The 23,257-nt window shown below is 42.7% G+C and overlaps 1 protein-coding gene across 1 annotated transcript in view; it reads right to left on the bottom strand.

Moving 5' to 3' along the window:
• The window catches only part of col7a1 (collagen, type VII, alpha 1), a 122,422-nt gene that overhangs the window by 60,958 nt on the left and 38,207 nt on the right, over positions 1-23,257 (bottom strand). Inside the window, exons 35-61 of the mRNA XM_072452705.1 lie at positions 22,853-22,966; positions 21,773-21,799; positions 20,418-20,471; positions 17,693-17,764; positions 17,539-17,598; positions 16,433-16,468; positions 16,301-16,345; positions 12,689-12,724; positions 12,554-12,598; positions 12,420-12,455; positions 11,444-11,479; positions 11,310-11,342; positions 10,283-10,345; positions 10,153-10,212; positions 9,549-9,584; positions 7,441-7,521; positions 7,142-7,177; positions 6,961-7,005; positions 6,074-6,145; positions 5,926-5,970; positions 5,812-5,847; positions 5,005-5,046; positions 4,693-4,773; positions 4,581-4,616; positions 4,471-4,506; positions 4,275-4,355; positions 4,128-4,163 (exon numbers count right to left, since the gene is read on the bottom strand). Coding sequence (XP_072308806.1) covers positions 4,128-4,163; positions 4,275-4,355; positions 4,471-4,506; positions 4,581-4,616; positions 4,693-4,773; positions 5,005-5,046; positions 5,812-5,847; positions 5,926-5,970; positions 6,074-6,145; positions 6,961-7,005; positions 7,142-7,177; positions 7,441-7,521; positions 9,549-9,584; positions 10,153-10,212; positions 10,283-10,345; positions 11,310-11,342; positions 11,444-11,479; positions 12,420-12,455; positions 12,554-12,598; positions 12,689-12,724; positions 16,301-16,345; positions 16,433-16,468; positions 17,539-17,598; positions 17,693-17,764; positions 20,418-20,471; positions 21,773-21,799; positions 22,853-22,966 — 1,380 coding nt within the window. The remainder of the gene's footprint in view (positions 1-4,127; positions 4,164-4,274; positions 4,356-4,470; positions 4,507-4,580; positions 4,617-4,692; positions 4,774-5,004; positions 5,047-5,811; positions 5,848-5,925; positions 5,971-6,073; positions 6,146-6,960; positions 7,006-7,141; positions 7,178-7,440; positions 7,522-9,548; positions 9,585-10,152; positions 10,213-10,282; positions 10,346-11,309; positions 11,343-11,443; positions 11,480-12,419; positions 12,456-12,553; positions 12,599-12,688; positions 12,725-16,300; positions 16,346-16,432; positions 16,469-17,538; positions 17,599-17,692; positions 17,765-20,417; positions 20,472-21,772; positions 21,800-22,852; positions 22,967-23,257) is intronic.

Raw genomic sequence — 23,257 nt, 5'->3', positions numbered from 1 at the left:
TCGGTCACTACCCAAAGCTCATGACCATAGGTGAGGGTAGGAACGTAGACCGACCGGTAAATAGAGAGCTTTGCCTTTCGGCTCAGCTCCCTCTTTACCACAACGGTCCGATGCAGCGACTGCATCACTGCAGCCGCTGCACCGATCCGCCTGTCGATCTCACGCTCCATCCTTCCCTCACTCGTGAACAAGACCCCGAGATACTTGAACTCCTCCACTTGGGGCAAGGACACCCCACCCACCTGGAGAGGGCAAGCCACCTTTTTCCGGTCGAGAACCATGGCCTCGGATTTGGAGGTGCTGATTCTCATCCCAGCCGCTTCACACTCGGCTGCAAACCGTCCCAGTGCATGTTGCAGGTCCGGGTTTGATGGAGCCATCAGGACAACATCGTCTGCAAACAGCAGAGATGAGATCCTGTGGTCCCCAAACCGGACCCCCTCCGACCCCTGACTGCGCCTAGAAATTCTGTCCATAAAAATTATGAACAGAACCGGTGACACAGGGCAGCCCTGGCGGAGTCCAACATGCACTGGGAACAGGTCTGACTTACTGCCGGCAATGCGAACACAGCTCCTGCTCCGGTCATACAGGGACCGGACAGCCCTGAGCAAAGGGCCCCGGACCCCGTACTCCCGGAGCACCCCCCAAAGGACACCCCGAGGGACACGGTCAAAAGCCTTCTCCAGATCCACAAAGCACATGTGGACTGGTTGGGCAAACTCCCATGAACCCTCGAGCACCCGATGGAGGGTATAGAGCTGGTCCAGTGTTCCACGACCGGGACGAAAACCACTCTGCTCCTCCTGAATCCGAGGTTCGACTATCGGTCGGATTCTCCTCTCCAGTACCTTGGAATAGACCTTACCCGGGAGGCTGAGGAGTGTGATCCCTCTGTAGTTGGAACACACCCTCCGGTCCCCCTTCTTGAACAGAGGGACCACCACCCCGGTCTGCCAGTCCAGAGGCACGGTCCCCGAACGCCACGCGATGTTGCAGAGACGTGTCAACCAAGACAGTCCTACAACATCCAGATACTTTAGGTACTCAGGGCGGATCTCATCCACCCCCGGAGCCCTGCCACCGAGGAGTTTGCGGACAACCTCAGTGACTTCAGCTTGGGTGATGGATGAGCCAGCCTCCGAGTCCCCGGTCTCTACTTCCTCTTCAGAAGACGTGACTGAGGGATTAAGGAGATCCTCAAAGTATTCCTTCCACCGTCCGACGACATCCCCAGTCGAGGTCAGCAGGCCTCCACCCGCACCGTAAACGGTGTTTGTGAGACACTGCTTCCCCTTCCTGAGGCGCCGGACGGTTTGCCAGAATTTCTTTGGTGCCGACCGATAGTCCTCCTCCATGGCCTCCCCGAACTCCTCCCAGGCCCGGGTTTTTGCCTCTGCGACAGCACGAGCCGCGGCTCGCTTGGCCTGCCGATACCCGTCGATGACCTCCGGAGACCTACAAGCCAGAGTGGCCTGATAGGCCTCCTTCTTTAGTCTGACGGCATCCCTTACTTCCGGTGTCCACCACCGGGTTCGGGGGTTGCCGCCACGACAGGCACCGGAGACCTTGCGACCACAGCTCCGAGCAGCCGCATCAACAATGGAGGCGGAGAACATGGTCCACTCGGACTCAATGTCCCCAGCCTCCCCCGGGACATGGGAGAAGCTCTCCCGGAGGTGCGAGTTGAATACCCTACTGACAGAGGGCTCCACTAGACGTTCCCAACAGACCCTCACAATGCGCTTGGGTCTGCCAAGTCTGTCCGGCTTCCTCCTCCGCCAGCGGATCCAACTCACCACCAGGTGGTGATCGGTTGACAACTCTGCCCCTCTCTTCACCCGAGTGTCCAAGACACGCGGCCGGAGGTCTGATGACACGACAACTAAGTCGATCATTGACCTCCGGCCTAGGGTGTCCTGGTGCCACGTGCACTGATGGACACCCTTGTGCTTGAACATGGTGTTCGTTATGGACAATCCGTGGCTAGCACAGAAGTCCAATAACTGAACACCGCTCGGGTTCAGATCGGGGAAGCCGTTCTTCCCGATCACCCCTCTCCAGGTGTCACTGTCATTGCCCACGTGGGCGTTGAAGTCCCCCAGTAGAACAACGGAGTCCCCGGTCGGTGCACTGTCCAGTACCCCTCCCAAGGACTCCAAGAAGGCCGGGTACTCTGCACTGCTGTTCGGCCCGTAGGCCGCCACAACAGTGAGAGACCTGTCCCCCACCCGAAGGCGGAGGGACGCAACCCTCTCGTTCACCGGGGTAAACTCCAACACGTGGCGGCTGAGCTGAGGGGCTATCAGCAAGCCCACACCAGCCCGCCGCCTCTCCCCGCGGGCAACACCAGAGAAGTGGAGCGTCCAGCCCCTCTCGAGGAGATGGGTTCCAGAGCCCAAACTGTGCGTGGAGGTGAGGCCGACTATATCTAGTCGGTATCGCTCAACCTCCCGCACAAGCTCAGGCTCTTTCCCCCCCAGCGAGGTGACATTCCATGTCCCCAGAGTTAGTCTCTGTGTCTGGAGATCTGGTCGCCGAGGCCCCTGCCGTCGACTGCCGCCCAGATCTCTCTGCACCGGCCCCTTATGGATCCTCCTGCGGCCCCACGTCGCTCTTTCGGGCTGTGCCCGGCCGGGCCCCGTGGGGTAAGACCCGGCCACCAGGCGCTCGCCATGGAGCACCCATCCCAGGCCTGGCTCCAGGATGGGGCCCCGGTGACGCCGATCCGGGCGACGTGAACTGCCTTGATTGTGTCGTCGTCATAAGAGGCTTCTGAACCGATCTTTGTCTGACCCGTCACCTAGGACCTGTTTGCCTTGGGAGACCCTACCAGGGGCATGAAGCCCCCGACAACATAGCTCCCGGGATCATTCGGGCACTCAAACCCCTCCACCACGTTAAGGTGTCGGTTCAAGGAGGAGCTTTATTTGTTCCACATTGGGGAAATTCCAGTGTTGCAACACATAGTAGGTACAGAAGTAAATAATAAAAAACAGATAACTAATAAAAAAACACTCTCGTAGAAAAACTCTTATATAAAAAAAAACCTCTTATACTCTTAATAAAAATAAAGATAACAATATCGCGGGTGAATGGAGCCTATCTCAGTGACTTTGGGCCTTAGGCGGACAGTGGCCAACTCGTCGCAGGGCCAACAATTACAACAATCCCTTATCTCAGTTCTGGATTAGTTTTCTTAAATTGATTTATTTATTCATAAATATAGTTTTTGCCGCCTTCTCTACACCTTATTTAATGCTATAATGTCTTCTTATAGATTGCATACATATTTGAAACATAGAGAGGAAAATGTTGGATGTAAAAGACAAACTAAGTCGATATGACACATTTGACCTTCAGTAGGAGGAGTCAGTTTGCTCACAGTCATCATGCTGACCAGTGCAGTGTGCTATTATTACTACAGATAATAAAGGGAGAGTGTGTCTCCTGTCGTTCACACCGGGAGGAACCTCTAACACCTCCACACCGCCATCTGCAGCTCGGAGCTAAAAACACGCCACTGTGACTCATTATACCAACTACACATGGTAAAGTATTTTTAACATGAAATGTTGATGACACGATGACCAAAAAGCTTAAGTTAAGAGAAATAATATGTATACATATGTATGTTATTCGAATGCAATATATTTCTAGTAAATCATATATAACTTAATTTACGTCAGATCGTTAAGATCTTAACTCTAGGGAAATGTATTTTTGTCCTAAAAAATGTACCTATAAAGATTTTAATATTTCGCTTAAGGTATGTAAAGTCACACTGCAAAACCTTTTAGCCAAATAATAGACTAAAGTAAATGCATATATTTTTAATTCTGGATGTTTTTATTGCACTGAAAAACTTACTTGAGTGGGCTTGCATCTCCACAAACCTGACTTGTACTTGGGCTGGAGGGACTACTCCTGCTTGTTTCCATGGAAATGCTGTTCCTGTTTTATTATCCCACAGTACAGCATAAAACCATCTATCTCCATGGAGAATGTTCCAAAGTTTGGATTCAACTATTTCCATGGAATCAGCAGGAATCGTGTCCCCTCCAGAACGTTGTGCAATGTTAAGACAATTCTATGTGGTGAACATGAAATATTAAAGGAAATCTCACATCTCTGCCCGGATCTCCTTGTTTGCCTGGATCACCCTGAAACACAAAAAGTATTGGAGAAGCAAACAGAAATTGTATTTGTAATATTTGATTCATGCTTAGCCAGTTTGTAGGTTCCTTTATGTGAAATAACTTAAAGATAAATACCCTAAGTCCTGGAGGTCCTGGGCCTCCTGGTTTACCATCCAGACCAGGACGACCATCCAGCCCAGAAGGACCTCTGTCTCCCTGCAGGGCACAAGAACAGCCGTGGTGACGTCACACTTAAATAACACTTCACTGTCTTTTTCATTTTAAAATGTATTTAATTTTGAATTTTGTGAGTGACTTTTTTATTCCATACCTTGTCTCCTGGGGAACCTCTCTCTCCTGCGTCACCCTAGAGATAATGCAAATGATAGCTAAAACAATCTTTGAGGAATTATGAACGTGAAAGTTTCAGCGCAGACTCACTCTTGCTCCAGGAAGGCCTCGCTGTCCTTCAAGTCCCTTTATGGAAAAAGAATCACAGGGATTTTAGACAGTTACATTATACTTAGAGTTTCTGTGGTTAAACTCCACTCACCCTTAGACCAGCAGGCCCCGGGGGTCCAACTTCTCCTTTCAAGCCTTTGCCTCCGTGCTCCCCAGGGTCTCCAGCATCACCCTGGTCAATTAAAGCAAAAAAACCATCAAACTTTTTGGCTCTGCACCGGTCAAACAGTCCAGGTCAAAGGTCATGGAGGTTCTGTCCTCTCAGCATCTCTCCATCCCCAGCAGTCTGTTTACTTGTACTCCATATTCTTACCCATACAATTACTTCAATCTGTCCTAATTACAATGGAAATACAGAACTAAAATACATATAAACCTATTGGACCATGAGTAGCAACAATACCTTCTCTCCCCGTTCTCCTCTCAGAGTGCCCAGGATGTCGGCCTGATACAAAAACAAAAGTTACTTTGTCATTAATGATACAGATTTGAAATATGATGATATTTCTCTAATAATGCTTCCAGGGATTGAACTGGGACAAACAATCTACTGGCTAGTCTTTCCTTAAAATGTGGCCCTTAAGCCTTCTCATGAATCCACCCAAATGATCAAAGGCTGTACCTTTTACTGCAAATTAAAGTCATTCTACCTCTATAACCTCAGTAATAAATGTTGCATTGTGGCACTGACCCAAAATAAATATCTCAAGCTTTATTAAATGGTACAGTGGCTCTTTGTAAAATGTAACCATTTGAATGAACACTTTATCTTCCACCGTTGAGTGGCCCTTCACTTCAGACATAGTTCAAAATGCAGCCCTCTGTGAAAAAGAGCTTGGACACTCCTGCTTTAAATGAACCACCAGACCCATCTTTATAAGTGGCCACTTATTCTTCACAATTTCTTTAGAATACTTTATTGATGTTTCTTATGTTGTAGTATATTCTGTATGTTTCTCTATGTTTTCCCCTTTGTTTAGCATGGGTAACCACAGCAGACCAGTTGCATCATGATTTAGTAGAGGACTGGAGGCACTGGTCTACAAAGCTGGTTATATACTGCCCTAATGGGAGGAGCTTAAAGCCTCTGAACCTGTATATTGTGGTTTAAATGGACAATGTAGCTGAAGTGTGAAGGGACACAACAGCAAAACTTAACCCCCTGCACACTGTTGAGCAAATCTCTTTATTTTTGCAAATTGAAACATACCACTTTTCCTGGTGGTCCGACAGGTCCTGATGGTCCCTTGAAAGATAAGTCATAAATGTGTCATTCATTTCAGAGCAGAAGCATCTACAGGAGGGGACATTGCAGAGGACTAACCTGCTCTCCCTTCTCTCCTCTGGTCCCCGCGGCTCCAGGACTGCCCTGAGATTGAAAACAGATCAATAAGATGCTCAGCCGCTTCAGTGAAAAACCGCACCACAATATTGAAATCCTGTCCGAGCGATGAATCATGAAAGTGTATTACATTTCGACCCAGCTCTCCTGGCTCTCCAGCATCGCCCTTCTCTCCCGGACGTCCTGGCTGTCCGGCGAGACCCTAAAGACCAACAGTATGGTAATAAAAACACTGACTGTAAAAATAAGAATAAACATTTCTTAGATATAATCTATACATTTCAAACGGCCGGTTCTTTAATGGCGGAGTGTGTCTTCTGTTTGTGCCTGGCTCTGGGTCCAGACGTCTGCTACATGAGCCGCTGACGTCACCCAATGTTTGTTTTATGCCTGAAGTATATGTTTTAATCAGGCCAATTCACAAAAATATGTTGAACTATTCCAAATTTCAACATTATGCACTGGAAATGTAATATTTTCATTTCATATATATATATATATATATATATATATATATATATATATATATATATATATATTTTATCTTAACGTGAGTGCATTGATAACCAGAAAACAAATGGTAGCTTTGTTTTGTTTGTTGTTTTGTGTTCACACCATGAACAGCCTGTAATTACATCGAATTACAAAGTAGTTCTGGTCAAGTGTTACATTTGTGTTGCACTTAACAAGCTGGGAATATTATAGGCAACAGTCAAATAAAGTATTATCAATTACTGAACATGTTGGAAAAACCCTTTTCACAATTTGTTTGGGCAATTCTGACATAAACTGTCAAATATTGTTTTGACACTACAGAACAGGAAACCTGGATCACGCCAGACTGATGTGTATCAAGATTTTTGCAGAAAAAATGTCCAACTATTACTAGAGCTGTATCTTCATAGACTTATGAATATGATATATATATATATATATATCATACTTTTAGTGTAATAAAGAGTTTTTATTCATCATTAGCATGTGTAATACCAACAGAAATATGTATAATGCACTTACCCTTAGTCCTCTCTCTCCATTTTTCCCAGGCAGGCCAGACTCCCCCTGTGTCAGACAAATCAAGTCAGATTCATCATTGTATGTATTTTTTCAATGTCAACAAAGAACAGCAATCAGTGTTTCAACAAAAATCCAATCGACTGAATCCAGGAACAATACAAGAAAACGTGGTAATACTAACAGGGATGCCATCGTCGCCCTTTTCTCCCCTTTCCCCCTGAAACACACACAATATAAATTATTTACTCGGTCCATTGGAGACAATCATAGTGGTGTATGAAATGTCAACATTACTATATCAACTCAACGGCACTGGCAAGAATACAAGCGGGGCAAAGGCAGAAGACCCAATTTTACCTTTTACCAGCCTCTAGAATGAGAAGCATGTTGAGAAGAAGGAGAGTTTATAGAAATGATGTTATAGCACATACAATACACACGTATGTTTTAATAACAGAAAGTGTCCAGTATTTGGCTCACTAGTTTCCCTGGAAGTCCCGCTTTTCCCGGAATGCCTGGTTTGCCGCTGTCGCCTTTCTCTCCAGCATCACCCGGTTCACCCTGAAAATTAAAAATATGTGTTCACAAACAACTTCTTACTACTTCTTTGTTTGGGTGTGTATGTAAATTCATTGTAATGTACTGAGATCCAACTTTTTTAATTTAGAGGTCAACAGTCTTTTAAATTTTTAAAACGTTTTTAAAATAAAAGTCTGTCTTGTTAAGTTCCATTTTTAATAATAAATAATACAATTGAAAACAGTGATTGGTCAATAAGATTAAAATAAACTGTAATTAAAATGTGCCATGTTGCCCACAATTGCAACTGAGAACTAGATAATTTGCAATGGCTCTTCCACCCTCTCCCTCTCTCCCTCTCTCTCTCCCTCTCCCTCTCTCTCTCTCTCTCTCTCTCCCTCTCCCTCCCTCTCTCCCTCTCTCCCTCTTCCACCCTCTCCCTCTCTCCCTCTCTCTCCCTCTCTCCCTCTTCCACCCTCTCCCTCTCTCCCTCTCTCTCTCTCCCTCCCTCTCTCCCTCTCTCCCTCTTCCACCCTCTCCCTCTCTCCCTCTCTCTCTCCCTCTCTCTCTCTCCCCCCCCCCTCTCTCTCTCTCTCGACTGGCTCCGTCACAAAAGTCTAAAGAATAAAGCCTAAAGAATTACGCAGACACTCATAATGCCCCATTTATTTCACTGGGGAAAAAATACTAATACTTTTGAAAATTCTGCAAAAAGTACAAGTTGTTCAAATGTCAAAAGTAATAGCACACGTACTACTGTGAAAGCGATCATAATGAGGTATAACTTGTTGAAATCGGTTGAAGCGTTAAGGAGTTGAAACTGGCTAAATGGAAAATCACGGAAAACATAATAAGAATAAAAAACACAGAACATATAGTGTTTACGCATTATTACATATAGTCATTACGCAGACACTCAATTATTGGATCCATGATTGGGAAACTTTATACTCCAGATGCCCTTTCTGTCACAACCAGGCACTTCTTGTCGTGAGAATGAGAAGGAAGTCATCCTCTGAATAATGTGGAACCTGATCAGCACAAAACATGCACAAGTACATGTTAAAGAACTCTCGACCATGAATCTAGCCCAGTGGTTCTCAAACCATTTTCTATTTCAAGTCTATAGTGTCTGCGCAGACAAACAAAGGAACATGCGCAGACGGGCAACACTCAGAGCCTCTCACTGACGCTCTGACGGACATGTCCCCATTATCTTTGCTGCGTGGACAGTGTGCAGGACAGTCCGTGTCAGCCCGTGCTCTGCATGGAGAGACCAAGTTTATTATTATTTTATTAGTAAATTCTTAATTTTTTCATGCCTTATTGGATATACTTTGCTATAGTTATTATTATTCACTGTTGTATGTTGCACCTCAATGCCGAAACAAGTTCATATGTTTTGTTATTTTGTTCACTGACAATGGCAATAAACCTTTTTCTGATTCTGAGAGTTTTGCATTTCATGAAAAACTCTGTGGAGCTGTCAGAAGGTGTTACTTCATTCATTCTGCCACTAACTTTGCCGTGGATAAACCTGAGGGTCCAGAAACCGGCTGCACACAGGAAGTGATGTAAACACATAAGCAGCAACTCTTTATTAGTCCGATAATGCTTTTTGATCGGCAGAAGGAACCATCACCAGAGTGTGTTTTGGCGTAGGGAGGAAGTAAACAAGTGCAGCAGGCTGTGGCCAAAAGGGAAACCAAAGAGAAACGTGGCTGTGATTGGTCCCTGAGTGTCGACTCCAGAGTTTCCTTTGGTTTATATTTTATCTCTTATTTCCTCACATATAATTGAGATTTTGTTTGAAGTTGCTCTTTCCTTCTCCATTGTTGTGATTGGTCAGCTGGTGCTAACCCCGCCCCCTGCTATGTGAACGTGCACGTCTTCACACACTGACCCTTATGTCTGGGGCAAACCTGGTCTCAAACCTTACAGCCTCTATCCATAAGCCATAATCTATCCAATCATGACACACAAGCGTTATCTACTATATGTAATTAACAATGATCCATTCTTTATTAGTTAGAAAGGCAAACGCACACAGTGTATAAAGATATTCTTACCTTTTCTCCAGGTTTTCCACTGAGTCCAGGAGGTCCCTAAAAACACAGTCATGATTAATGTATGTCACTAGGAGAAGGTTCTTAGGTTTTGAGCCTGGCCTTTGCAGACAGGTGGTACAAGAAAATGTCGTATGAATAAAAGATGCTGTTGCTAGTGTCAGTGGGATGATTCTGCAGCTGAGAGCTGAGTGGTTTTAGGACTGGATTTAAACTTGGATTGGACTCATGAACACTTCCAACTTTAACAATTATTTAAACCAATAACTATTCATCACACTGTTCACGTCTTGCACTATTTCTGATCAACCTGTACATTTTTTTTATTATATTAGTAATTCTTAATTTTATGCATTCCTTATTTGATATATTTGGCTGTTGTTGTTGTTGTTGTTGTTGTTGTATGTAGCACCTTAATGCTGATGCAAGTTCCTAGTTTGTGAATTTTGTTCACTGCCAATGGCAATAAACCTTATTCTGATTCTGAAATTGTTTGGAATAAACCAAAACTAAATTGGGGGAAAAGAATTTATTAAATCACTAAGATTAACTTGACATTTTCTGTTTTTATCTCAAAGGGGCCGGTCCAATTGTCTATTGAACTTACCCGCGCTCCTGGTTCTCCTTTAGTTCCTCCACCACCTGCTCCTCCAGATCCAGACTCTCCCTAAAAGAGGCATTTTGTAGTTATAAAATAAAATACCATAATAATGTATTTACAAAACAGAACTACATACTTTCTGTCCTGGTTCTCCTTGTTCTCCTTTTGACCCATCCAGACCAGACGACCCGCGAATCCCCTGTGATGAAATGAGAAAATAGTGAAGGAAATTATAATCCAAATTAAATTCAATGTACAACAACCTGCAGTTTTGAATTAACACATTGTATCTGGAGTTCGTCTGGGCCGACTACTTATAACCATTAAAGTCATAGTACTTCTTTATTACTATAATGACTCCCTGCATTATTACTAATTATTAAAACAATTATTTAGTTTAAATTTTGTCCAAATGTTGGAACCAGGACTCCCCTTATCAATGAGATTCCTAAAAGGGTAGACAAGATAAGTAAACTTTCCTAATTAAAAAAAGGTCAATAGTTTTTTATTTATTTGATTTATCATATATATATATATATATATATATATATATATATATATATATATATATATATATATATATATATATATATATATATATATATATAATATTAACACAGCTAAATTACTTTATATACTGTAAGCTATTTTACAGTACAATTATATCATAAAACATAAAAAGCTCATATATATATATATATATATATATATATATATATATATATATATATATATATATATATATATATATATATAATTATTATTATTATTAGTGTGATATCTGATGTTGAACCATCACCATGACAGAAAAACAATTGCCTGGTGTATATATATATATATATATATATATATATATATATATATATATATATATATATATATATATATATATATATATATATATATATATATATATATATTATTATTATTATAATATATAATAATATCATAATATATATAATAATTATTGTTTTATTTTATTTTTTTAAACCAAAAATCTAATTATTTCCAAATTATTACAACTCCCATTATTATTCCTGGAAATGACCCACAGTTGTTACTATTTGGATAGTCACTAATGTACCTAACCATGTAGACTACATATAACAAATAACATTCAGAAGTTGTTATTGGTTTGTGTTGTTTCTTCTGCTAGAGCTTACCTGCTCTCCTCTCTTTCCTGGCAAACCTTGAATCTACAAAATGTCAATCAAACAAAAGTAGGTGATTACAAGAACACTCTGTCACACAATTATAAAAATCAAGGCGTTGATCGTTTATGCGTTTGTTGACTCACGCTTCGGCCTGGCTCCCCTGGTGTACCATCATTTCCCTAGAATTAAAGAAAAGGCAGGGTTATTTTTCTTCGTAAAATTTTACTCAAGGATTGGTTACATTAGGAATCGTATGTAGCCTGAATGTATTCTAAACCATGATTTCTTAGAGTGAATCCACCTGTATGTTGTTCACACCTTCACAAAGGTCACCTGGACTAGATCAGGACAAAACCAGGACTAGAACAGAACCAAACCAAGTCCACATCTGAACTAAACTGGGCTAAAACTAGAAGTGTGAACGCACCCTTAGTCTAATGTTGAACCATGTCCCTGGCAGTTCCTTCCTCATGGCTCTCATCCAACAAAATGCCATTTATAGTTCACTTTGCTTTGTTTGAACCTGTGCACTTTGAATTCATTTTGAACGCAGGTCTCTGGAGCCTATCCCAGTGACTTAGGGCCTTAGGTGGGGGACACCCTGGACAGGGGCCAGCTCGTCACAGGGTTCACACAGAGACATAGACATACAGACAAACCTTCACTCTCACATTCATTCACTAGCCTAACACATGATGCATGTGTTTGCACGATGGGAGGAGCCTGAGAACCCGGAGAGAACCCTTCGGTAACACAGGGAGAACATGCAGACTCCACCCAGAGACATCATGTGATGTTGGTCTGGCCCGGGAATCGAACCCACGATCTCTTACTTGGAAGGCTATAGCGCCAACCACTATACAAATATTTTCTTTTATACACTGTATGGCGTAGGGTTGTCAAAAATCAATACTTATCAAATACCAAATAGTGTAAATGTTTTGAAGAAAATCAAACAAATAAGAGAATAGGAACTTTTCCTAAACTTAAGTGCTATTCAAGGTCAACGTAATATTTATATATATATATATATATATATATATATATATATATATAAATAAATATACATATAACTAGTGAAAAGCCATAGTATAACAATTCTGATTTTGAGCATCTCACTTTTTCCCCGGGTTGTCCACTGGGTCCTGGTAAACCCTGGTGACAAACAATTAGATTCATTTTTAAGTCATTTGAGATTCTGAATAAAATACAACAGTGGGATATCTATTTTTCAGTTCATGTTATTCACTCACTCTTAACCCCTGTGTTCCAGCCAGGCCTGGTTTCCCCGAGGGGCCCTAGAAAAGTAGCATTATTAAAACAAGTCCACAAAAGACAAAAGAAAAGCAATATATTTCACTGTGTGCGAGAAAAACGGCTGTACTCACTCTCTCACCAGTCTCTCCAGTTAGTCCTCGCTCCCCCTGAAAATGCAAAGACATTTTAATCTAAGGATCTGGCATGTATTTAATATCACGCTAACTGATGTGATTTTTCAGCAATGTATATATATACATGCAGATTTTGGGCAATCATAGACTCCAGGTTGAGCAAGTTCTGAGCCAAGTTCCAATCGTTAGCAGCTGCAAATCGAAAAGATATGAGGCTGGAAGAAGGCCTGGCCATGAGAACTTTTCATTTGATAAACTGTGAGCATTGAGTGTTTTATCTGGAGAGTGGTTCTTGTTGTAGCAGCCAAAGAAGATAGGCAGGTGTGAAAACTATCATGGTTTTATTATGAGCATGAGCCGGTGCAGGCGGGCGGGGCGGGCGGGGCGGGGGCCTGCACAGGATCACATCTAATAAACCTGACAAAGACAACAACTGCTTGGCATTAGCTCTTAAAAGAACCAATAAAAAACACCTCTAACAAACCACAGCAGAACACTACAGTTTACTTGCCTTACCTCAACACAATAACACTTTATTTTAGGTTGTAGATAATAATTAGAGTTGGTAGCAAAATAATTCTGCTTTCAGTATTAGAATATACCTCAGTATGGATTTTGTTCTAAAAGCATATGGGGAAATGAATGGAAAATGTACTTACAATCCCTAAGCAAGCTGGGTTTGTAACTCTACCGTAAACCAGGTATTTTTAATGGTAAAATAGTTATAAGGGTCACGGAGGCTGCAAACCATCTTTGTTGAGGATTCTTGCATTCATATTTACAGATGTCTCTTATAGTTCAAGGCTTCAGCTCTGACCCAGAACATGTTTACAGAATGTTCTCAGATAGTAGGCAAGGCAAGGCAAGGCAAGGCAAGGCAAGGCAAGTTTATTTGTAGAGCACATTTCATACACAAGGCAATTCAAAGTGCTTCACACAGCATGAAAAATGCATTAAAATCACAAAGAAATCACAGAAACAGAAATACAATAAAATTAACTAAATTAAAAATGATCAATCCAACTGATTGTCTAAACTAATAAAATCAGAAAAAATCCTTTCAGTCATATGCGCAGCTAAACAAAACTGTTTTTTAGCTTAGATTTGAACATTGTCAGAGTAGAAGCCTGTCTCACATCTTCAGGAAGACTGTTCCAGATTTTAGCTGCATAAAACTGAAACGCAGATTCCCCATGTTTTGTCCTGACTCTGGGCACCAGCAGGAGGCCGGTCCCTGAGGTCCTCAGAGTCTGAGATGGTTCATATGACACTAACATGTCAGAGATGTACTTTGGTGCTAGGCCATGGAGAGACTTGTACACAAGCAGAGCTGCTTTAAAGTCTATTCTCTGAGCCACAGGAGCCAGTGCAGAGACCTGAGAACAGGACTAATGTGATCATACTTCCTGGTTCTAGTTAGGACCCGAGCAGCAGCGTTCTGGATGTACTGCAGCTGTTTTACAGCTCGTTTGGAGAGGCCAGTGAGCAGCCGTTACAGTAATCTAATCTACTGGAGACAAACGCATGGATAAGTCTCTCTAAATCTGGTTTTGACACTATATTTTTTATTTTGGCAATGTTTTTTAGATGGTAAAAAGCTGCTGATGTTATTGATTTGACGTGGCTGTTAAAATTCAAGTCTGAGTCCATTATTACCCCCAGATTTCTAATTTGGTTTGTAGGTTTTAGAGCGAGACTCTGGAGGTGACCGCTAACACTTTCTCTTTGTTTCTGTGGACCAAAAATGATGATTTCAGTCTTGTCTGAGTTCAGCTGGAGAAAGTTGTTTTGCATCCACAAACTGATCTGTTGGATGCAGTGACAGAGTGAATCTACTGGTCCATAGTCACCTGCCGATAGTGAAACATAGATCTGAGTGTCGTCTGCATAATTGTGATAGGACACATTTTCACTGCGTATCAACTGACCCAACGGCAGCATGTAGAGGTTGAACAGAAGGGGACCCAGGACTGACCCTTGGGGCACTCCACAGGTCAGGGTCATGTGGTCTGAGACACAGCTACCAATTTCAACAAAGTACTTCCTGTCTTCCAGATAGGACCTTAACCAGTTTAGGGCAGTGCCAGTGATGCCCACCCAGTCCTCTAGTCTCTGTAGTATAATCCAGGTCATGGCTCGACATTTAATCACAATTTAATTAGAATGACAGTATTATTATATGTATAGCTAATGTATCTGTAATGCTCCGTGCAGTTAATTAAATATACTGTTTTCACTGGGTCTTGCTAAATACATGTCATCTATGTAGTTCAGACCACTACGGATCATTTCCAAAGGCTTATGATTCAAAGGCTTCGTATGCTGTTGGTTTAGAATATAATAAAGCAAAATTTAACTTCTCTCAAGAGTTAAATGTGCATCATTTTCAAAATGAAGCGAGGGTGAACCTTACATCTTATGGCTCTTACTTCCAGGTTTGCAAGCCTTAAAATGTTATACAAATAGCTACAGACAGAGCACTTTAATTTCATCACAAACTGCTGATCTAATCAATTGGCGGGAAATAAAATGAATGTGGTTATCTCAGTCTCAATTCTCAATTGAAGCTTCTGTCAGAAGACGTGATTCCGGTGTTATTGTGCATTAGATTTATATCGTGGCGTTCTATAACTGTTGAACCTGATCATTTATACTAGTGTCAAAGTCTGTCCATTATTGTTCTTCAACTCTCCAAATAACACCAAAGATCTGCATTGTAGGGCTAAAGAAATCTTTTGTCAACTGAAGGCATGATTTATGCATTAAGCCACTCAAAGGGGGTGTGGCCTACAGAATATAAAATCCAGCATAAGTTCACTGCCTGTCCAAAGCAAAAGTTATTACAGGGAAAGAAGGGTCACACGCTCTAAAGCCTTTAGCTTTAATTACAGCACACATTTGCTGTGGCACAAAAAGCTTCTGCAATGTCAAAAGATGTATTCACATCCAGTGTTGCATTGTTCCTCACACAGATCGTGTGTTGATGATGAGAGAGTGACCACTGCACAAAGCCTTCTCCAGCTCGTCCCAAACACTCTCACTGGGGTTCAGAGCTTCTCCTTACAAGTTTTCTCTGCTCGATGCCAATGATTTCAAACACACTGACATCTTTTCCATGACCACGGGATTCGTCTTTCCACATGGTTGTGTCAGAAATGAGAAGCCAATACAGATGAGAGTGCAAAAATATGCTAATTTGATCAACTTACTGCATAAAGCCAGAAATAAATGACTTCCTTGTCATCTTAAAAATGTGTTCTCATACAGAGGCGAAAATACAACCACAGAAAACGCAATTCCAAAATATAACTTGTAAGATTCACAAAGATCTTTAATGTGTTGATCAATGCAATTCAATATGACATACTTTTCCATAAATTATACTCCTTTTGAAACTAAGAAATAATTTTGAAGTTAGAAAAAAGTATTTTTTTCCATCTTTCTTTCCTGGAAATTCAAAATGGTTGAATTGTTTGTTATACAGACTTAAAATCATTAGTGTTTAGTTCAGATGTCTGATTAATCTTAACAAAATGTTATGTTTTACTTAATTTTGACAAAGGTTGCCTCTATTCTGGATTTTAAATGTTCTATGCAATGTTGGCTCACCCTGTCCCCCTCAGAACCCGGCTCTCCAGGTTGTCCTCGGTCTCCCTGTGGGCGAAGAACACAGAGGTCATACTTTCATCAAAATACATCTATGACAAGTACGTACTCTGAGTATCTGCAATCATTTTTTACCTTGCTGCCAATCTCCCCTGGAGGACCGCGAGGACCCTGCAAGATAAAAGAAACATTGAATGTACAGCTCTGCCTGAAAGTTTGAGTTTTTGATGTTTGGAAGAAGAATAAAAAATAAGAGTTTGTGTTGACTTTTCTTTCATCTTTAAACCACCAAAACAAAACAACATCTAACACTAAAAGTAATTCTGCGGCAAGGATAAAAGGCTTAGGTCTTGTCTTGTTATGTCAAAGCATTAGCTTCCAAGGACCACCAGGACCACCACGCTAAGGTTAAAGGACACATATCATGCCTTACTTGTAAACATGCTCTCGAGTACCTTTTCTTTGGCAACTCATGTTTTAGAACTAAACATATTGCATGTACTGATGGAATACATTACGTTATATCAGTCAGGCCTTCCCTCATCAGGATTTGGTGTTAACTCTCCATCTACAGGCAGCAGAGGGAATGACTATGGGGTGATAAAAAGCTAGCTTGGCCCCATGACATGCTAATGTGAGCATGCAGTTGTAGTAAACGTGATTTGACGGCAGAAATGCTTAGAATGATGATCTAAGGTCTAGGCTCAGAAGGAGAGGACTAAACTGGAACCAAACAAGTGAATGAAGCTAAACACAACATTCAGAATAATATGGGTCTTCCAAATGCAATCCATCTGACACTAAAACAGATCTAAATCAGTATTGAACCACATTGCAACCAGTAAAAGCTCTGACCATTATGTAGAATTAAACATTAATAAAAGTGTAAGATTTCAGCTGCGTTAGAAACTGCACAGAAACTCCAGTTCGAAAGCTTTAGCTATGACTTCTACCACAGAGTTAGACTGATATAAACATACTGTTTTATTTTATTTTGTGAAAGCAGATGAAGCCACTAAAAGAACTGCTGTCATGTGTTTAAAAAGTGTAACGCACGACTCCTTGTTGTTTAATCCTTACATAATCCTTACATACAGTATATTTCTCTAAACGCTGCTATATTTAGCCATGTGCTGTCTGCAGTACATTAACCTATAGCAGCTTATCTCTGTATGTTTTTGGCTTTCATTCAGTGGACTCTGACATGATGTAAGTATTTTCTGCGCATATGTGACACTTACTCTGTCCCCCGGCTCTCCTTGTCTGCCTGGCGGTCCGGGCAGTCCAGCTCCTGCCTCGCCCTAAAAAAGAAAAAACATCCATGCAGCAGTTTTGCAGAGATAAGAAATGGGTCTGTGCTCCTGCTGCTAAGTCCTATGACAAATCTATCCATACCTTGTCACCCTTGGAGCCTGATGAGCCCGCCTGCCCCTTAGCGCCCGCAGAGCCTGGAAGTCCTGGACTGCCCTGATCAGAAAAAAGTCATTGGGAAATTCAACATGAAGCTGACATGCAGTAAACATATAAAGTCAATCCACAGTGAAGGTTGGGGTGGGCCATGCTGAATCTGACTATTTTCAAATTAACAATGCATCAGGAATGAGTTGTAAAATTAATGGAGCAGAAATATAATTTATTTACCCTCTTTTGGGAGAATATACAACATGTTTGTGTCTCTTTTTTATGTCTTTCTTAATTGTTTTAATTATAGACGATTCACTAAATATTCTAATTTAGCATATTTCCCCAAAACAATTGCGATAATATAAATTTTTCGATATCGGCCACCTCTACGTGAAAGACAAAGTTACTGCACATGTGTCGATTTTAAGTGTTGTATTCTCAACACTATTTACCTGTTCTGGCTCTGGCAAAGGCGTGTCATGATTAATCTCAGTCATAGAAATTAAATGTTAAATGTATCATCTATCACAGTATTCTGCGTTACTTTTCTGGTGGAAAGTATGCCCTCTGTTTGTCTCAATGGAGATATTATTTCTTTGCCTAGAACGTTCCAGTAACAGCTCAGATATGCGATGGAGCATGAACAACTGAGTTAAAATGTGAATGAATTGCATAAAGAAAGTGACCAAGTACTTAATAGTACGAGTAGTCGTTTCATGCATATTTAAGTACAAATTTGGCAACAATACTTTGACTTGAGTATACATTTGCAGTTCTTTTTACTCAACTGAATAATATGTTATATAATTATTTGAACAGATTCAGTTGTAGTAATCTGGACACTATTTAAAGTCTTTAAACAGATCTTACCGCTCGTATACAATAGTGTTTTGAAGCCATGGGGCAGGAGCAGCCCTGGCCATTCACATGCTAATACAGTACTCATTAGTGATGAGGGAGCTGCAGTCAGGGTGCAATAGGATAGCCCATTTTCAGGAGGCCCCGCCCAGTGGGCAGGGCTTACTCAGAGTAGGTTTAATATCAGAGTTCTCAGACTCAATCCACAGATTGAGAATGACTCTTCTCTCTCTTCTCTCCCTTCTCTCTCTTCTCTCCCCTCTCTCTCTTCTCTCCCTTCTCTCTCTTCTCTCTCTTCTCTCCCCTCTCTCCCCTCTCTCCCTTCTCTCTCTTCTCTCCCTTCTCTCTCTTCTCTCTCTTCTCTCCCTTCTCTCTCTTCTCTCTCTTCTCTCCCCTCTCTCCCCTCTCTCCCTTCTCTCTCTTCTCTCCCTTCTCTCTCTTCTCTCCCCTCTCTCCCTTCTCTCTCTTCTCTCCCTTCTCTCTCTTCTCTCCCCTCTCTCCCCTCTCTCTCTTCTCTCTCTTCTCTCCCCTCTCTCCCCTCTCTCCCCTCTCCCTTCTCTTTCTTCTCTCCCCTCTCTCTTCTCTCCCCTCTCTCCCTTCTCTCTCTTCTCTCCCTTCTCTCTCTTCTCTCCCCTCTCTCCCCTCTCTCTCTTCTCTCTCTTCTCTCCCCTCTCTCCCCTCTCTCTCTTCTCTCTCTTCTCTCCCCTCTCTCCCCTCTCTCCCCTCTCCCTTCTCTTTCTTCTCTCCCCTCTCTCTCTCTTCTCTCCCTTCTCTCCCCTCTCTCTTCTCTCCCCTCTCTCCCTTCTCTCTCTTCTCTCCCTTCTCTCTCTTCTCTCCCCTCTCTCCCCTCTCTCTCTTCTCTCTCTTCTCTCCCTTCTCTCCCCTCTCTCTTCTCTCCCCTCTCTCCCTTCTCTCTCTTCTCTCCCCTCTCTCTTCTCTCCCCTCTCTCCCTTCTCTCTCTTCTCTCCCTTCTCTCTCTTCTCTCCCCTCTCTCCCCTCTCTCTCTTCTCTCTCTTCTCTCCCTTCTCTCTCTTCTCTCCCCTCTCTCCCCTCTCCCTTCTCTTTCTTCTCTCCCCCCTCTCTCTCTTCTCTCCCTTCTCTCCCCTCTCTCTCTCTTCTCTCCCCTCTCCCTTCTCTTTCTTCTCTCCCCTCTCTCTCTCTTCTCTCCCTTCTCTCTCCTCTCTCTCCCTTCTCTCTCCTCTCTCCCCTCTCTCCCTTCTCTCTCCTCTCTCTTCTCTCCCCTTTCTCCTTTCTCTCTCCTCTCTCTCCCTTCTCTCTCCTCTCTCCCTTCTCTCCCCTCTCTCATTCTCTCCCCTCGCTTCCTTCTCTCCCCTCTCTCTTCTCTCTCTTCTCTCTCTTCTCTCCCTTCTCTCCCTTCTCTCTCCTCTCTCCCCTCTCTCCCCTCTCCCTTCTCTTTCTTCTCTCCCCTCTCTCTCTCTTCTCTCCCCTCTCCCTTCTCTTTCTTCTCTCCCCTCTCTCTCTCTTCTCTCCCTTCTCTCTCCTCTCTCTCCCTTCTCTCTCCTCTCTCCCCTCTCTCCCTTCTCTCTCCTCTCTCTTCTCTCCCCTTTCTCCTTTCTCTCTCCTCTCTCTCCCTTCTCTCTCCTCTCTCCCTTCTCTCCCCTCTCTCATTCTCTCCCCTCGCTTCCTTCTCTCCCCTCTCTCTTCTCTCCCTTCTCTCTCCTCTCTGCCCTCCCTCCCCTCTTTCCCTTCTCCCTCTTCTCTCCTTTCTCTCTCCTCTCTCCCCCCTCTCCCCCCTCTCTCATTCTCTCCCCTCTCTTCCTTCTCTCCCCTCTCTCCCCTCTCTGCGTGAGCACCAGAGCCAAGGTGTCAGCACATTGGCCCTGATGACGGAGCTTACTGAGGAGCCCTTGTCGCCCTTGATGGCCGAACCACTGCCCACTCCTGGAGGTCCCTGTAAAAGAGAGAGAGAGGGTGAGGGTGAGCAAGAAGAGGGGAAAGGGGAGGAGAAAGAGAGGCGAAGAGCGAGACAGATGGAGAGAGTGAAATCGAGGGAGATGAGAGAGATATGGCAAGAGAGAGAGAGAAAGAGAAAGAGAGAGAGAAAGGAGGAGAGGCACAAAGAAAAAGAAAGGGAGTGAAGGAGACAGAGTGGAGGAGGCAGAAAATGGAGGGAGAAAGATAGAGAGAGGGGGGCGGAGGGGGAAGAGAAAGAGGAGATGAGGGGGAAGAGAAGGAAAAGTGGGTGAGAAGATGATGAGGAGAGAGGAAGGATAAGAAAGAATGGGAAGAATGGAGAAAGAGGTGAGGAAATACAACAGGAGGTAAGAAAATGATGGAGGGAGAGAGAGAGTGGAAAGAGAGAGAGCAGGAGAGGGAGATGGGGGGCGGTAAGGGGGGCAGGAAAGAAGATGAGGATAGAGGGTGAGAGAGGAAAGAGAATTGGGGAAGGAGAGAGAGAGGAGAGGGAGACAGAAGGGGAAAGAGAGATAAATGTAAAGTTGAGGGGAGAGAAAGAGAAAGAGAGGAGAAGAAAGAAGGATGGGGGAGAGAATTACAAAGAGAAAATGGGACCGAAGGTGAGATATAAAGAAAAGAAGAAGAGTGGGGGGGCAAGAGAGAGAGTGAAAAAGTAGGAAAGGAGAGAGACAAAGAGAGAGGAAGAGAAGAGGGAGAAAGAAAGTTGGCGAGAGGAAGGAAGAGAGAGAGGGTTCGAGAGAAAATAGAACGAGGTAAGAGAAAGAGATGAAGGGTGAGAAAGAGAGGGAGGAGGAGAAAGAATGGGAGGGGAGAAGGGGGAGCAGAGAAAGAAAGAGATATGAAGGAAGAGAGAATGGAGTGATGAATAGAGGGAAAGAGAAAGAACAACAAGGAAGAGGTAGAAAGTGGGAGAAAATGAGAGAGAGGGTGCACAAGAGAGAGGAGGATAGGAGAGAGACAGATAAAGAATGGAGAAAACAAAGAGAGAAAAGAGAGAAAGAGAGCGGGAGGCAGAGAAAGGAGACACAGATAGAGGAAAACATGAGAGAGAATGAGACAGAGGGAGAGAGAGATGTAGAGTCAGGGAAGGTGGGGAGGTGGCGAGAGAGAGAAAGGGAGTGAGAGGAGAAAAAGGGAGGATAAGAAAGAGAGAGAGAAAGGAGACAGACAAAAACGGAAAAAGTGGCAAAGAGAGGACAGAGGGCGAGAGATAAGAGCTTAGTGTCGTTATTCCCACACGCTCTCGGGGAATTTGTGAAGGGACGAGTGACTCACCCGTTCTCCGGAGCTGCCCTTATCCCCCTGCGCAAAGAGAAACAGAAGAAAAGACAGAGAAAAAGAAGTAAGTGTTGACACCTCAGACAAAACGCTTTATGATTGCTTCCCATCGAGGCCGATCTGCTCCGCATCTAAATGCAAATGCCTCTTCGCCGTCCGTCAGGTAAATACAGATGGAACGGTTCATCGAAGGCAAAGTAAAGAAGAATAAAAAAGATTCTAGCTCATGTGTGTAATTAAGAATAGCAAGTGGGCGCTAATCTGCAGAGAGAAACAACTGGCGCTGATTAATAATTACAGAACATCAAGAGTGGTTCAGGAGTAACCATAGAAACCAACTTTGTGTCCCGGGAAAATCACAAATCAAAACGAATTTTGTTCAAGGCAAAAACTAAAAAGTCCTTGGACAGGTTCAGTTTTAAGGCGCAACTTTGGTCAAATGTAAATGGTTGAATACTGCCACCTTGTGTTTGAGGATGTAAATTACAACTGGGAGAAACGTAGTCAATATTTCAAAATGTAGTCTGCCATCAATGTCAAGGTCACTGCAATGTAAAGTGTTCAAAATGAGTCACCTCAACTTCCAATCAGACAAGCACAATTATAAACCTAAAAGCGGACAATAAATTCATAAAGGTTTTTTAAAGAATGTCCCTAAATACAACTTTTTAACCTTTTTTCACTTTTTTCGTCCCATAAACAGATCATACGCCTGCATTTAGTTGATTATTAAATGCAATATTGAACGACTTCATGCGGTCAATCCATTTATCGTTCGTAACCGACTCGTAGTGGCATTAATATTTACATTATTTAAACATCACGTGTAGGAGCTGGAGATTACATTCTCCAAAGAGTCATAAGTAAGTACAAAGCTGTGGGCGGGGATAAGTGATTGGTGGTAACGGATACTTTCAGAGCCCTCATGCCTCAAATGCAGGACAATGACTTAAACATGAGCGATATTTATGACGAGGGAAAAATATTAAAAAACTATTAAAGTGGACTTTGCATGATATTTCTCCTTTAATATTCTGGACAATGATCTAATATTGTATATATGTGATGACGCTGTACCTTAATGGAGAGCCCGGGTGTGCCTGCTAACCCGGGGCGACCGTCCTGTCCCGGAGGCCCCGGAGATGCAGACGCTCCTTTGGCCCCGTCAGCTCCTGGACGTCCTGGAGTTCCCTTTAAAGACGACACGGTTTTATATGGACAAAATAAACTATCATCTCTCATGTTTCTGATCATTTCTGTGCCTTTTGACAGTTTGATCTTATTTATTAGATTTTATACTGTATTTTATTTTATTGTATTGTATTGTTTTTGTTAGTTTTTCTATCATCTGTAATCTAATATATGGACTTTTATAGATTTTGCTGATTTTGCTAGATTTTACTGTTATAATGATTTATGAAATGAGAGCACATTTAATAAACGGTTTCTAATGTTCCAGATTGACATTAGATGGTTATGATT

This window comes from Eucyclogobius newberryi, unplaced genomic scaffold (genome assembly GCF_026437365.1).
Source record: "Eucyclogobius newberryi isolate DKJ021-1_F unplaced genomic scaffold, fEucNew1.0.hap1 SCAF_19, whole genome shotgun sequence".
Lineage (NCBI taxonomy): Eukaryota > Metazoa > Chordata > Actinopteri > Gobiiformes > Gobiidae > Eucyclogobius > Eucyclogobius newberryi.
Note: the sequence above shows the minus strand (reverse complement) of the source record. Positions and strands in the feature narration are given on the sequence as shown.